The sequence below is a fragment of the Megalobrama amblycephala genome, linkage group LG20, assembly GCF_018812025.1.
Source record: "Megalobrama amblycephala isolate DHTTF-2021 linkage group LG20, ASM1881202v1, whole genome shotgun sequence".
In the NCBI taxonomy this organism is placed as follows: Eukaryota; Metazoa; Chordata; class Actinopteri; order Cypriniformes; family Xenocyprididae; genus Megalobrama; species Megalobrama amblycephala.
Genome location: NC_063063.1, coordinates 23,489,223 through 23,501,802, shown reverse-complemented (window position 1 = coordinate 23,501,802; position 12,580 = coordinate 23,489,223). Strand labels below are relative to the sequence as shown.

At 39.8% G+C, this 12,580-nt stretch overlaps 1 protein-coding gene across 1 annotated transcript; it reads right to left on the bottom strand.

Moving 5' to 3' along the window:
- Window positions 1-1,731: 1,731 nt before the first annotated feature.
- Window positions 1,732-11,720, bottom strand: trim8b (tripartite motif containing 8b). The gene is made up of 6 exons (XM_048170369.1): window positions 9,916-11,720; window positions 5,814-5,909; window positions 5,248-5,481; window positions 4,176-4,207; window positions 3,944-4,059; window positions 1,732-3,797 (listed from the first exon to the last, which is right to left on the bottom strand). The coding sequence occupies exons 1-6, from the start codon at window positions 10,486-10,488 to the stop codon at window positions 3,154-3,156; spliced, it is 1,695 nt and encodes a 564-aa protein (XP_048026326.1). The 5' UTR covers window positions 10,489-11,720; the 3' UTR covers window positions 1,732-3,153.
- Window positions 11,721-12,580: the final 860 nt, after the last annotated feature.

Below are 12,580 nucleotides of genomic sequence, written 5' to 3'. Positions count from 1 at the left end.
GGCATCCAATTCAGATCGCTCGGCTTTAGTCACGCAGATTATTAATAAACCTTTGGTTCTTATACACACACAAACAAAAACCCAAACTGAACAACAGGCCTTCATTTTTGTCAGTTGCAAGATATACATTAATTATTTCCATTGGCTTAGCAGAAACAGCAAATGTCAGCATATGCAGATCACACCCATGTTTTTCACTATTTGCCTCCAATTTTTCACACACCATTGTAAACAGGTGGCAGTGTCTGTATTATGCTAAAGCTTGAGAATCTGTAGAAAACCTCACATTTACATTCAAAGCAGTAGCAAAAACATTAGAAAAATACATTTAAAAGGCTCTTATGGAAGTGCTTTACTCATATCAAGACTGAGTGGGTCACTGTCAGTTGAGAGAAAAAACAAAGAGAATCTAACCACGGTTGACCTAAATTTCTTGTCTAGTAATCAGCAAACTGTGGGAAAGGGTATTTTGACTGCTCATTTGCGTGTTTCCGCTTTCGTTTTGTTTTGTTGGTTTCATATATATATATATATATATATATATATATATATATATATATATATATATATATATATATATATATATTTTTTTTTTTTTTTTTACCACAACCTCTGTGCATTGAAATGGCTTGACAAATAATAAAAAAACATAGTGCATGTTTTTCAAATTCATTCATTCATTCACATCTGCACATTTCTTAAGTCTGGTCTAGGCTGAAAGCTTTCACGTGTATGATTTGGTTTACAAAGACACAAATTAAGTGTTAAATGTAAGTGTTACCATAGTGATGTTTGCAGTGTGGTCTATTTTAAGTCTGCCTGAAGAACTTAAGGTTGAAGGGGACCTATAATGTCCCTTTTACAAGATGAAATATAAGTCTCTGGTGTCCTCAGAATGTGTCTGTGAAGTTTCAGCTCAAAATACCCCACAGATCATTTATTATAGCTTGTCAAATTAGCCCCTATTTGGGTGTGAGCAAAAACACGCCATTTGTGTGTGTGTCCCTTCAAATGCTAATGAGCTGCTGCTCCCGGCCCCCTTTCCAGAAAAGGGTGGAGCTTTAACAGCTCAGGCTTCGGTTGCTCAACAACAACAAAGCTGGAGAATCTCACGCAGCCAAAATGACGATTGTCAGTAATGGTGTTCAACCTCACATTGTTCAAACCAGAGTCGGACACTGATGGAGAAACTCAGGAAGAAGTTACAACTTTTTGAATGAAACTGGACGTTTCTGAATGGTTAGTGGATAAATTTATGTAGTTGCTGTGGAGTTGATTCAACTCATCGACTAGCATGTGGCATCATGTTAATCTTTTGTGCAAATCCAGTGTTGAATTGACCCTCGTTTGTGAAGCAGTCTGGTGTAAAATGACAGCATGTCAACAACACTCTACTACAACAACTCTTCCTCTTCTCTAAAGTAGCCCAACATCGCCTCGGGGGCGGGGTTTATGGAAATTTTATGGTTTGTGATGTCAACAACCCGGGAAGAAGCTCGTTGTAGTCCCTACCAGCTGTTTGTTGTAGTCCTTAAAAAGCGATTTCTGTAAAAGAAAATATCTCCCTTTCCATTGAACTTTGAGCGTCGTAACTTTGCAGATGTTGTTTATGCTCAAACAGCAACATTACACACTAACTAAAGTTAAAAATGTGAAAGCATAATCAACCACCCCTTTAAGATTCATGATACAGCCTAAAAAAAAAGAAACTACAGAAAAAAAAAAGAACTCTTAAACTTGAAATTAGCATTTATTTGAACAAGGTTCTTTCCAAATTACAAGTCTGTCTTTTTCATTTCACAAAATATTTACAACAGAAAAATCCCTCCATTTTATCCCAAGTATTCGGTTAGTTTCGTAACGTTCATTGGTCAATGTTTCACTTAAGTAGTTCTAAAAAAAAAAAAAAAAAAAAAAAAAAAAAAAAAAAGGAAAATAAAAGGAAAATAAAATAAAAAAAATACAAACCAAAAACTTAATTCCCTGTTTCAAAAGTCATTTTTTAACTGCTAGCAGTTTTATTATTTTTCTACGAGTGCTCATAAACTCTTTTCCACATGCACTCAGTAACAAACAGGAAGCCAGAGGCTCCGTTGCTTGGAGCCGGAAATGGCATGAAACACAAGGAAGAACAATTACAGCATTGACAGTAAATGCAGAGGCATCAAGTGCACCATGACCCTCTGAACACAGGCCATTTCGTCTTCGGCTGACACGTTCGCGCTAAAGCCACCGTTGAGTCAGATATAATGAGAGGCCACGGGTAAACGAAAGAATGTGAAACCAATGCATCCTGCGTTTAACATACAGGATGTAAAGGGGGAGCGTTTCTGTGGCTTTGAAGGGCGTGAGAGAGAAAGACGGGGACCAGACTGAAGGCTGTGGGTGGAGGCGCATTCTCGGTTAGCCTAAGGAGAGGACTGCGAACCAAGGTGAAGGGCATTTCCATTAAAAGCTGCATTCAGTAGGGAAGGTCAAGCCAAATGAACAATGGCGGCGATGACAATGCTGTGCTGTTCCAGTTTCCGGTTCTGTTAAATTCAGAGTTAACGTGCTTGTGCTATTTGTGATGTATAAAAAGACCACAAACTCCAATTTAAACAAAATGAAAGCTGAAATATGGAAGGCTGGGAAAACTATACAGAGTTTTTGCACATGGGTGTTCTAACAAACGACAACCATGTGAAGTTAATAAAACTTTGTGGGCTACAATTCTCTCAACAGTAAATTGCCTTAAGTTTCATTAAGAGCTGACTTAATGGTTTTACTGCTGACTTCCATCGTTTCGCCCGATGAGTCAACGGTAATTGCGAAAATTTGGATCTTACAAAGAAAGTGCAACATTATTGGTGATGATTCAACATACGACAGCGTCCTCTGTTATTTCTTGCAAACAGTGAGTGTTATTTTTAGAAGATTAACTTGCGTTCATGGTACATAATCACAACACCATTAGTGCCTAAATAATGTGCAAAGCTATGCTCGACTTTGTGATATTAACTTTCTTTTTCGCTGCTCTCGGACTTCAGCAGTTCATTCTAAATGATTGATAAGATCCGTGTACAAAAATGCCCCACATGCATCTCTTTAAGACATCTCTCAGCGGAAAAAGACGCCCCAACTGGTGACTGGCAGCAGTCACTGGAGCAGGGGTTAACTGGTGACGTAATGCTTGGTGGAAGACTGGCCGTAGAGGCTGTAGAAGTCAGTGTGCCTGTGCGACTGAGAGGCGTCGATCCAGTCGCGCATGGACAGGCTCTGGAGAGACTGGGACATGGCCGGGGCCGAGGGCAGAGGGGCATGGGAGTATTCCTGTGAGCTCACCGGCCAGGGGAAGGAGCTGGAGCGAGGGTAGGGTGGATGTCCACGGTGGTTGGACACGGAGGGCACCCCTGAGCAGTAACAGTTATCGACCGTGCACATCAGGATCTTCCGCGCACCATACTGGGGCAGCTGGGAGGCGCTGCCGTTTGGGTAATGGGAGTGCGGGAATACCGAGGCTGAGTGTGGTAGGGGTTGAGAGCCGGAGGCTGAGCTGCTGCTTCCTACATGCTGGGTGGAGCCACACGGCCCCAGAGCTTGCTGGGAGGACTGACCTTCGCCTGGGGCAGAGCCCTGAGTGAGACTCAGGCACGGCTGCTTGGCAGCTGCAGGGCCTGATGAGGAGGAAGAGTCCATGAAGCTAGCGCCCGCTCGGCTGCTCCCGCTACCTTCGGGGAACGCCACGGAGTGCCTGCGCTTCTCGCACAGATACGCCGGAATACTCTGGAAAAAGTTTGCGGGAGCGCTGAACGGAGCTGAAAATGAGATGGAATGAGATTCAAGTATTAAAAAATAATTATGGAAATGGTTAATTATTAAAAAAAAAAAAAAAAAAAAAGCATACAACATCAGAAGGTTTTATATAATTAACACTTCAATATGCGCAATTTTTCACGAATACCTTCCAGCATCTTGCAGAGGTTCTTCTCTCTTTTAGAGATTTCAGACAGAAAGAGTTTGGAGTTGAGGCTGCCCACTTTGTACGGTGACAATGTGATGCCCACATACGACTGAGACCTAGAGTCCAAAACCACGCAAGTTAATGTTTACATGCCACACAATAGCAGGACAGGAATGATGACTAATGAAACTTATGATAATGATTAATGTATGAAAACTCAGCAGTGACTCACCTGTCCATTAGTATTTTCACAGATTTTGTGTTCTAAAGGAAAAAAAAGAAATTGTATATCAGTATATAAAATTGTGTATTAGTATAAAATGGTATATAACTGGTATAATGTAAATATAAATATATATATAAAACTGGTAGGGGGAAAAAACAATGTAACTATGTAAATGTCAAAGAACAAGCCTGGAATGTATTTTTGCATTAATTCCTATCTCCATTCTCATTGTCTCTACTGATAAAAAGATAAAAGGCTAAAAAAAAAAAAAAAAAAGTCATTATAAAGTCATTATAAAAGTAACAAGACAAGATGCAAATAATATATTAATATTATATTATGGTGGTATATAGCTTTATAGTGGTATATAAAAATATTGATAAATAAAAGCAAACTGGCCCCACCAATGTTGTGTGTGGGTTTTTGCACAACAAAGTTATTGTGTGGGTTTTGGCACTCAAAATAAAGCTAAAAAAATTCCATAACTGATTTTTTGCCAGTCAACGGAATGTAAGAAGCTAAAATAAGACTGCAGTGAATACAAGCGATTCAAGGATAAGATGATAAGAGATGCATGTGGAACTTGCATGTCTGCAGCAAACTTTTATACAGTTTATGAACACTCTTGGAGTGTTTTCCTTTGAGAAAATGGCCAAATCTATATATTTCTTGATTTTCCCTATAAAAACAGTAATTATGCTAACCGTTTTTGTTCACCCCCATGCTTAACATTTGATGTCTCGTTCGATGAATACCTCTAAAATTACATTGTTTACCTCAAGAATAACAAATAGCTGAATCTGATTTTCTTGTTATATTTCCTGGATTCCAGAGAGGTGAATTATGCCTATTCTGCAATGGGCTAAAAATAACAATTTCCTGGCATCTTTGTATACTATTGCACTATTATAGTTTGCTATAAATCTGAGTCCACCAATAGCAGCCTGGCAGAAAAAAAAACCCCTTCATCATCCTTGCCATGATAAAGGCAAAGGCATTTTAAAACACTGCTAAATGTCACCATTTATAACAAACACAGGCTATGTGGTATTGACAATGGCAATAAAAGTCAGGTCACCTTCATAAAACCGATTTCCTCTGCCTTATCGAAAACCATCTGAATGGAGCTGAGCAGTTTCTTTGCCTCTTGCTGTTTCTGGTGAAGCTGCAGGGCCTGCGCCGAGTTCTCCTGGCAGAACTTGGAATGGGCCTTATCCAGAACCTCCAGGGTCTTCCCCAGATCTTCCTCCAGGAGCTGCTGCATTTTCTGATACTGCAGCTGCACCTCCTCCTTCAGGTGCTGCACTTTGTCCTGAGGTTCCACAGATCAGCACAAAACCATAAATTATTATGCAAGTCCTGCGGTGTCTTAACAATGGGGGTTATGCAGAGACTGCATCTGATGTGGATGATTAGGAAGAGCCACTGAGGAACTAGATTTGTTATGGTACAAGAACCAGGCATAACCTTTATCACGAACCTGTACGAATGTACTAATGTGGTCATTAATCACAGTAATAGGAGGAGTGTCTTGTATTAAAAAGCTGTAGTGTTTAGTTTCAAAGCTTGCAAAGCAAAGGATGCAGTTGTTCTGCTAATAACAATGCGATTTAGCTCATCAATGCTTGAACATTTCACACTTACTTCCATGAGACATTTGTCAGATTCTAATTTGTAGAGTTGCTCTTCTATGTCCTGAACACGGTCCTCGATCCGATCCTGCTGTTTAATCAGCATTTGCTGAAATACAAAAAGAAATGATTAGGTCAATACTGTTTTTTATTCTAAGATATGTTTAGCTAAACTTGACTTAATCAGAATATCTGGCAACACTGAAATCAGAATAATCTGATAACCTACTGTAATCCATTATACATACATAAATAGTTACATTTAAAAAACAAACAAAGAGTGAAATTATTATAAACCAGGCCAAACTGCTCCTAGCTTTCAAAGAATATTGTCAGTGAAGACTAAGCTTGAGATGAAATAAAAAAGAAAAAACCATCAAGGTAAATATCACTTGTGAACAGAACATGCACTGCATTTGCAATGCGATTTGTATGCAATTATGCAAAAACTGTAAACATTATTTGTATATTTTGGACATAAAATGCTAACGAAGAAATTACCCAAGCCAATTTTATTCCTCGGTTTAAAAATGTAATTTCCACCACCATCATTTGTTATGAAAAACATTACATGACCTGAGGTGGAGTGGAAATGACACTTTGGTGAAAATGTTAATGGCTTTCAGAACAAAAATATTGTATTGGACTTTGTTAACAACAAAGCAAGAATCACAAAACTACTGTAATGACATGTTTTTAAGGAAAGTTAAAATGTGCATTTAATAAAATCACAATATTAACAATGTTGCTGAATTATACATGAGCAGTAAAATTCATGAATATTCAATATTTAGCTCAGTCCAAAGATCACAAATAAATGACAACGAGTAGAATGCAAGCTATATGCAGAACATTCATAAAAGAAGAAAAGATCAATGATGCTGGATTATAAATTCATTTTGATCTATAACCTAAGAATTCTTCATAGTAGAAAATCATTTTAGTCTTGTCCATTGACATAAATGAACAATCTAGTATTTATAATAACTAGCATATTCTTTCTAAAATCGTTTCTTTTAAAAACCACATAAAGAATATGAGAATGTGGCACTGAGACAAAAAGATTGGTTCTGTTGTGATGGCACAAATGTAACTTTTCTAACTTCCTGTTTCTTTCTTTTCAATGAATGCAATTGTCAAGGCCCCGCAGAGAAGGACTGGTGGCTGAAGTGGAATTTCAATTATTTTCCTTTCATATTCAATGGCAAACAAAGGGGGAAAATGCACAATCAACAAACGACTTGCGACGCCTGACAGAAGTTCAGTGGTACCTAAGGAACAAACCAAATTAGTTTTAATTAAACAAACGCCTCGTGCAAGAGGCAGTCACCAAAAAGAAGGTGGGGGTGCTGTCATGGCAACAAAGCTCTTTTTTTCATATCTGTATATTCAGAGGGGAATATGAGGGAGGAAAAAGGAGGAGGAGAAGGAAAGACAGCACATAGAGGAGAGCAAAGAGAAAGAAAGAAGGCTCATTTCACACCGTCTTTCCCCATTTTGTCTTTGTCTGCGTCCAAGGCAGAGACAAATCGCGTTGACCCTGTGTGTGTGTGTATTTTGGAGCAAAGCTCCGTAATGAATGCAGGCTAGCTCACAGATAAAACTGCTTCCTGTAGAAAGAGGACAAACCTCAACCACATCAAGCCACTTATGCTCAAAAGCTTACAGGCGAAAAACAGGGCTTGCGCTGCCAAAGTTGACTTAGGGCATGTCTAATTCAGTAGTGTGACGTCAAATTTTAATAACCTCGCATGCGGGATGAAAGCTTAAACAAAACAGGTATTCTTCGTAGAAGCAAAGAAGTCAGTTTTGGTATTTCTCTTCATACTTGAGAGTAATACTCTTATATAATTCTGATTCATCTCAGCTACAAAGAGTAAAAAACAAAGAGAATCAATGTCAGTCTTCAGAATGCAGCAGTACAGGGCAAACGCAAGACCCAGAGAGGGATGCGCTGCAAACTAATGATCTTCAATCACACCGTCTGACAGACGCTTATAACAGCTGACTGTACCCTCTGTACCAAATGAACTACATCAATCACTGCCGATGATACGCGCAGCCAAACCTTTTCCTTTCGACAGATTTTGTTTGTTGAGCGTATGACAAATTGGATCCACAATCACATGGTACTGGGTAAACGGACTTGTTTCCATGTATCTCGCTTGTGCATCAACCGATTTTCTTGTGGCGCAAATCCATTACCAAGATTTGGATCCAAGGAATTGGATTTGGCTGAGAAACAGACTCAAACAGACTACACGAACTTCTCTACATTATCAAAAACACCACATATTTACAGCAAGATGTGCGATATTCATCTCAGTATGGCTGGAAATCTATCTCATATAAAAAGTTTTACAGCGATAGTACGTTATTAAAAGCAATATGGAGCCATTTGCACACTATACAGCCACTTCACAGCCAGTTCACCAAAAATAAAAATCGTATTTACTTGCTTTCATGTCCTGTATGAAAACCTGTTTGACTTTCTTTTTTCGTGGAACACAAAACAAGTTATTCTAAAAATGTTTTAATGCATTTTTGTCCATACAATGAAAGTCAATGGAGTTCAATGTTGTTTTGGACTCCCTTGACTTTTATTGTAGAGACAAAAAGGTTCTTCTAAATATCTTCTTCTTGTTCTACTGAAGAAAACAAAATGACAGGAGGGTGAATAAATGACAACAATTTTAATTTTGGATCAACTACCCTTTCAATCTGCAAACTGCATTAAATACAGTGAATTTGGCGACATGCATCAATGGCCAACACTCAGCATACGATTGGTTTCTGAAAGCACAAGTTCACCATCTACTCCTTTACAGATTGAATTGGTGTTTATCTACATCAACAATCAAGACAGAAGTAAGGTCACGAAGCAGAAAACCGCATGGAGACAGAGAATGTCTTTGAAGCTCTAGGATCTTAGACCATGGCCTAATTGTAGTGACTGATGAGCTCGGGCTGCCGGCAGAAGCCTGGAGGGTGGAACCTAATACCTCATGGCAGCGGTGCTGGCTTGCCATCCAGGACGGACCACTCTCAAGGGGGAATGGGGGTAGGGTGCTCAAAATCACTGTCATTTCAAACCAGCGTCTCTTCCGCCAAGGTCAGAGTGAGCGAGGCAATAGCAACCTTGCCCTGAGCTACAGCCCCAGACAGAGCCATTTTGCCTTGTAGCAGATGAACGTGGAAAGACAAATGTGTCCATCAAAGGTGGTAAACTTAAGATTCACAAACACAAGCTATCTGCGAAAAAGAACTCTGGAAATCCCAAAACATTCCAAACAGGCATGGTTTCAGTTTCAAATAGCCTGGGCTACACAACAACATGAGTTCATTTTGTAGATTGATTGGTCATTGCTGGCATGTCCTGTCACAGAAATGCCTGGGATAACTGATGGCATATGATTTATATAATCAACATAAATGGAAATTATGCTGACAGCAAGCACATGAATCAAATCGGAGGCACGCGAGGACTGCTTGACTTCATATAAACAAAGCTACTGTAAAGGAAAAAAGCATAATACGTAACTCTCAGCCACATCCAGTACTACTAACTAAAGAGGTATGTTTTAAACATTACGAGAAAATATCACATTTGAGCAGTTTGGCTGTGACACTCTATTTTATTTGGTTTTAGGTTCATGAATTGCCTATAAAAGCATTTAAAAAAGAGAGCATTGTGCATTGCTGATTGTTTAAAACAAGAAAATCCAGGTCGTTTTGTTGCAGCGTGCCTTGAAAATGCAAGGGGTTGTTAAGGGTAAATTAAATCCAAATCTGGCCTTTTCCCTCATCTGTGCCACAGAAAATAAGACTCATCATTAAATTCTCCAGTCGCAGTCCTCCCCCTCCCCAAAACGCCACGCAAGGATGCACCTGTGCTGGGAAGATAAGCCCAGAGGAGAGCTTCGGTATTGTTTGCAGCTCTACCCAATTGTTTATCATTCAAATGGGGAAAAAAAAGGGGGAAGGGGACTGAATAGTTAGCAACTACATCTATAAACCTCACCGTCTCATCCGCCAAATCCAGAAGTGAACCACAACCTTTAGCTGGAAGTAAAAAAAAAAAAAACATAGCATGTGAAGAAGTACTGGCCACTTACTCTGATATCGTTACGCCTGACTTCTATATCGCACACCGCATGGCCGTGGTTGGTGGCACATCTGGAGAAGCAGCAATACTGGCAGACGGCCACATGCTCGGTTTCACAATGATACAGCCTGTACTCGTCATGCTGTGGACAGCTCCAGGCCCGCACGTCCTCGGCATCCACCAGTAAGTGTCCAGCATTGGAAGAGGGTTGTTGGAGATGGGTCTGTACGTGGGAATGGCAGCAGGGCGCGTTGCACCTGAGGCAAACCTTCTGGGCTTGAAGCGGAGGACCACGCCGGCACAGAATGCAGTGCAAGACTGCTGGCGTCTTCTCGACGTTTAACGCGTTGAACTTCTCCACGATGTTGGACAGCTTGTGGTTCTTCTCCAGAGCTGGTTTTTGGCTGTAGGCATGGTTGCATTCGGGACAGCGAACCATTCCTGCATCTTTAGACCAGGCCTCATTGATACACATGCGGCAGAAGTTGTGTTTACAAGGGAGCTGAACTGGCTCCGAGAACACGTTCAAACAAATTGGGCATATGAGCTCTTCTTCGAGACAGTTCTTCCAGTTCTCGGCCATCTTTAATGCTCACAACTTAAAAAACGGCGTTCCTATACCTGAAATGGGTGGAGTGGGAACCACAAGAACCTTGTTTTATCCCTCAAACCTCAACTTTGTGCCAATGAGAGTATGAATACTCTTAGAGAGAGCTCAAGGCAACATCATTACACCACCCACCACTTCTTCATTCGTTCGTGTCAACTGTAGGCGTCTCGAAAATTGTGCACTAAAGTGGACTTTTCAGTCTTGTGACTTTAAATGCCAACACACTAGTTCATATTCTACATGTGTGGCTCTGATTCCTGCGCCCACTAGTTATCTATAACGGCTATGAATAATACAGTCTGCTGACGACCAGCTTGACAGCTTCTCGTTTACTAGGTAAAGACACCGTTTTTCGAGAACAGCCTCGAGCGAGAGACTAATAAAAGCTTTTGAAAGTAAATTATAATTCTCACGACAAGGCTTTTGTTGTTTTTTTCCGCTGCTATTTTGACATAGCATCACACTGACATGGATTTTATTCCCAAAGAGGATTATAATGTTTCTGCTAGATCTCCATACAGACGTGCGTTACACTTTACATTAAAATATTCATATCGCTCATCCACGTAGCGTGTTTTACAGTTGAATTTCATAGAAAATAACGATTTTAACGGTTAATTCTTACACATATGTGTAGACTACGCGCATACTAGACTTCGCCCTCATTATAACAAAGGAACATAGAGAGAACATACACTGGTATGTAACCAAGTCTAGAGAAAACTGGACTGCCGAGTGCCTTCACTTTGATCTCTTCAGGCGAGAAAAATGAAGTCTTATTCCGATACACCTCCAAAAATAAACAGACAGCCCTTCATATTTTAAAGCGAAACGGAGTGGTTCTCGCTAGTGCAGTCTGTCATCTGCCATCTTGCGTCCCTCTTTAAAAATGAAAAAGAAAACGTCTCTGTTTGGCCCCCATCAAGCCTCTTTAGTGCTGAAAAGAAATCAAAAGTGGATTACAGGCGTGCGTTTCTTCGCTGGTTCCGAATCCTATCGTGGCCGATTCCTGAGAACGTGCATCCATGGGTCGATCCTCAAAACGGGCCGATCTCACCATGGTATTATTTATGGTTTTTCCTCTTCTCTCGTCCAGGCTTTGATGAGGGTTGGAATGCAAGGACAGAAAAGAGAGTTTCAATACACACAGAGCTTCACACTCGCTCCTCCTCTCCCAACGACCACTCCGCCAATCACGTGACTCATCACTGCTTTGACATGCACAAAGGAGGTGCTTCGAGCATCTAGGCGGGGCTTTGATTAAAAGGGCAACTACGTCGGGGAATAACGCGAAGATTATTGATTCAGCCGAGTGACGCGAATCTTTTGAATCAATTCACTAAAAAGAATCATTCAGTGTTGTTTTTGTGTTATTTATATATTATTTTAGTTTTCGTTAATATTTTGAAATTAATTTTATATTTACATTTTTTTTTTTTTTTTTGTAAATTTTTACTATTTAGGCTTCATTTATTATTTCAGTTTTAGATTTAGAGGGGACTTTTAATGCGGAGAGGCGACCAGCTGCTAGTGTCTTTTTGTGTATTATGAAGCAAATCATTCACACAAGTCTTTTTAAACATTTTTTAACATTAAAGGGTTAGTTCACACAAAAATGAAAATTCTGTCATTTATTACTCACCCTCATGATGTTCCACACCCATAAGACCTTTGTTAATCTTCGGAACACAAATTAAGATATTTTTGTTGAAATCCGATGGCTCAGTGATCCATTACTGTACTAAAAACATATTTAAATCAGTTCATGTGAGTACAGTGGTTCAATATTAATATTATAAAGTGACGAGAATATTTTTGGTGCGCCAAAAAAACAAAATAACGACTTATATAGTGATGGCCGATTTCAAAACACTGCTTCAGGAAGCTTCGGAGCGTTATGAATCAGCGTATCGAATCATGATTCGGATTGCGTGTCAAACCACCAAACTGCTGAAATCACGTGACTTTGGCGCTCTGAACCGCTGATTCATAACGCTACGAAGCTTCCTAAAGCAGTGTTTTGAAATCGGCCATCACTATATAAGTCGTTATTTAGTTTTTTATG

What these genes read in the sequence shown, in the direction of transcription:
- trim8b (XM_048170369.1), bottom strand. Translation starts at nt 10,488, where the DNA reads ATGGCCGAGAACTGGAAGAACTGTCTCGAAGAAGAGCTCATATGCCCA. An exon ending in TCAGGCGTAACGATATCAGA is followed by an intron (nt 5,910 to 9,915) that starts GTAAGTGGCCAG and finishes TTTGTATTTCAG; the next exon opens with CAAATGCTGATTAAACAGCA. An exon ending in CTGACAAATGTCTCATGGAA is followed by an intron (nt 5,482 to 5,813) that starts GTAAGTGTGAAA and finishes GTGGAACCTCAG; the next exon opens with GACAAAGTGCAGCACCTGAA.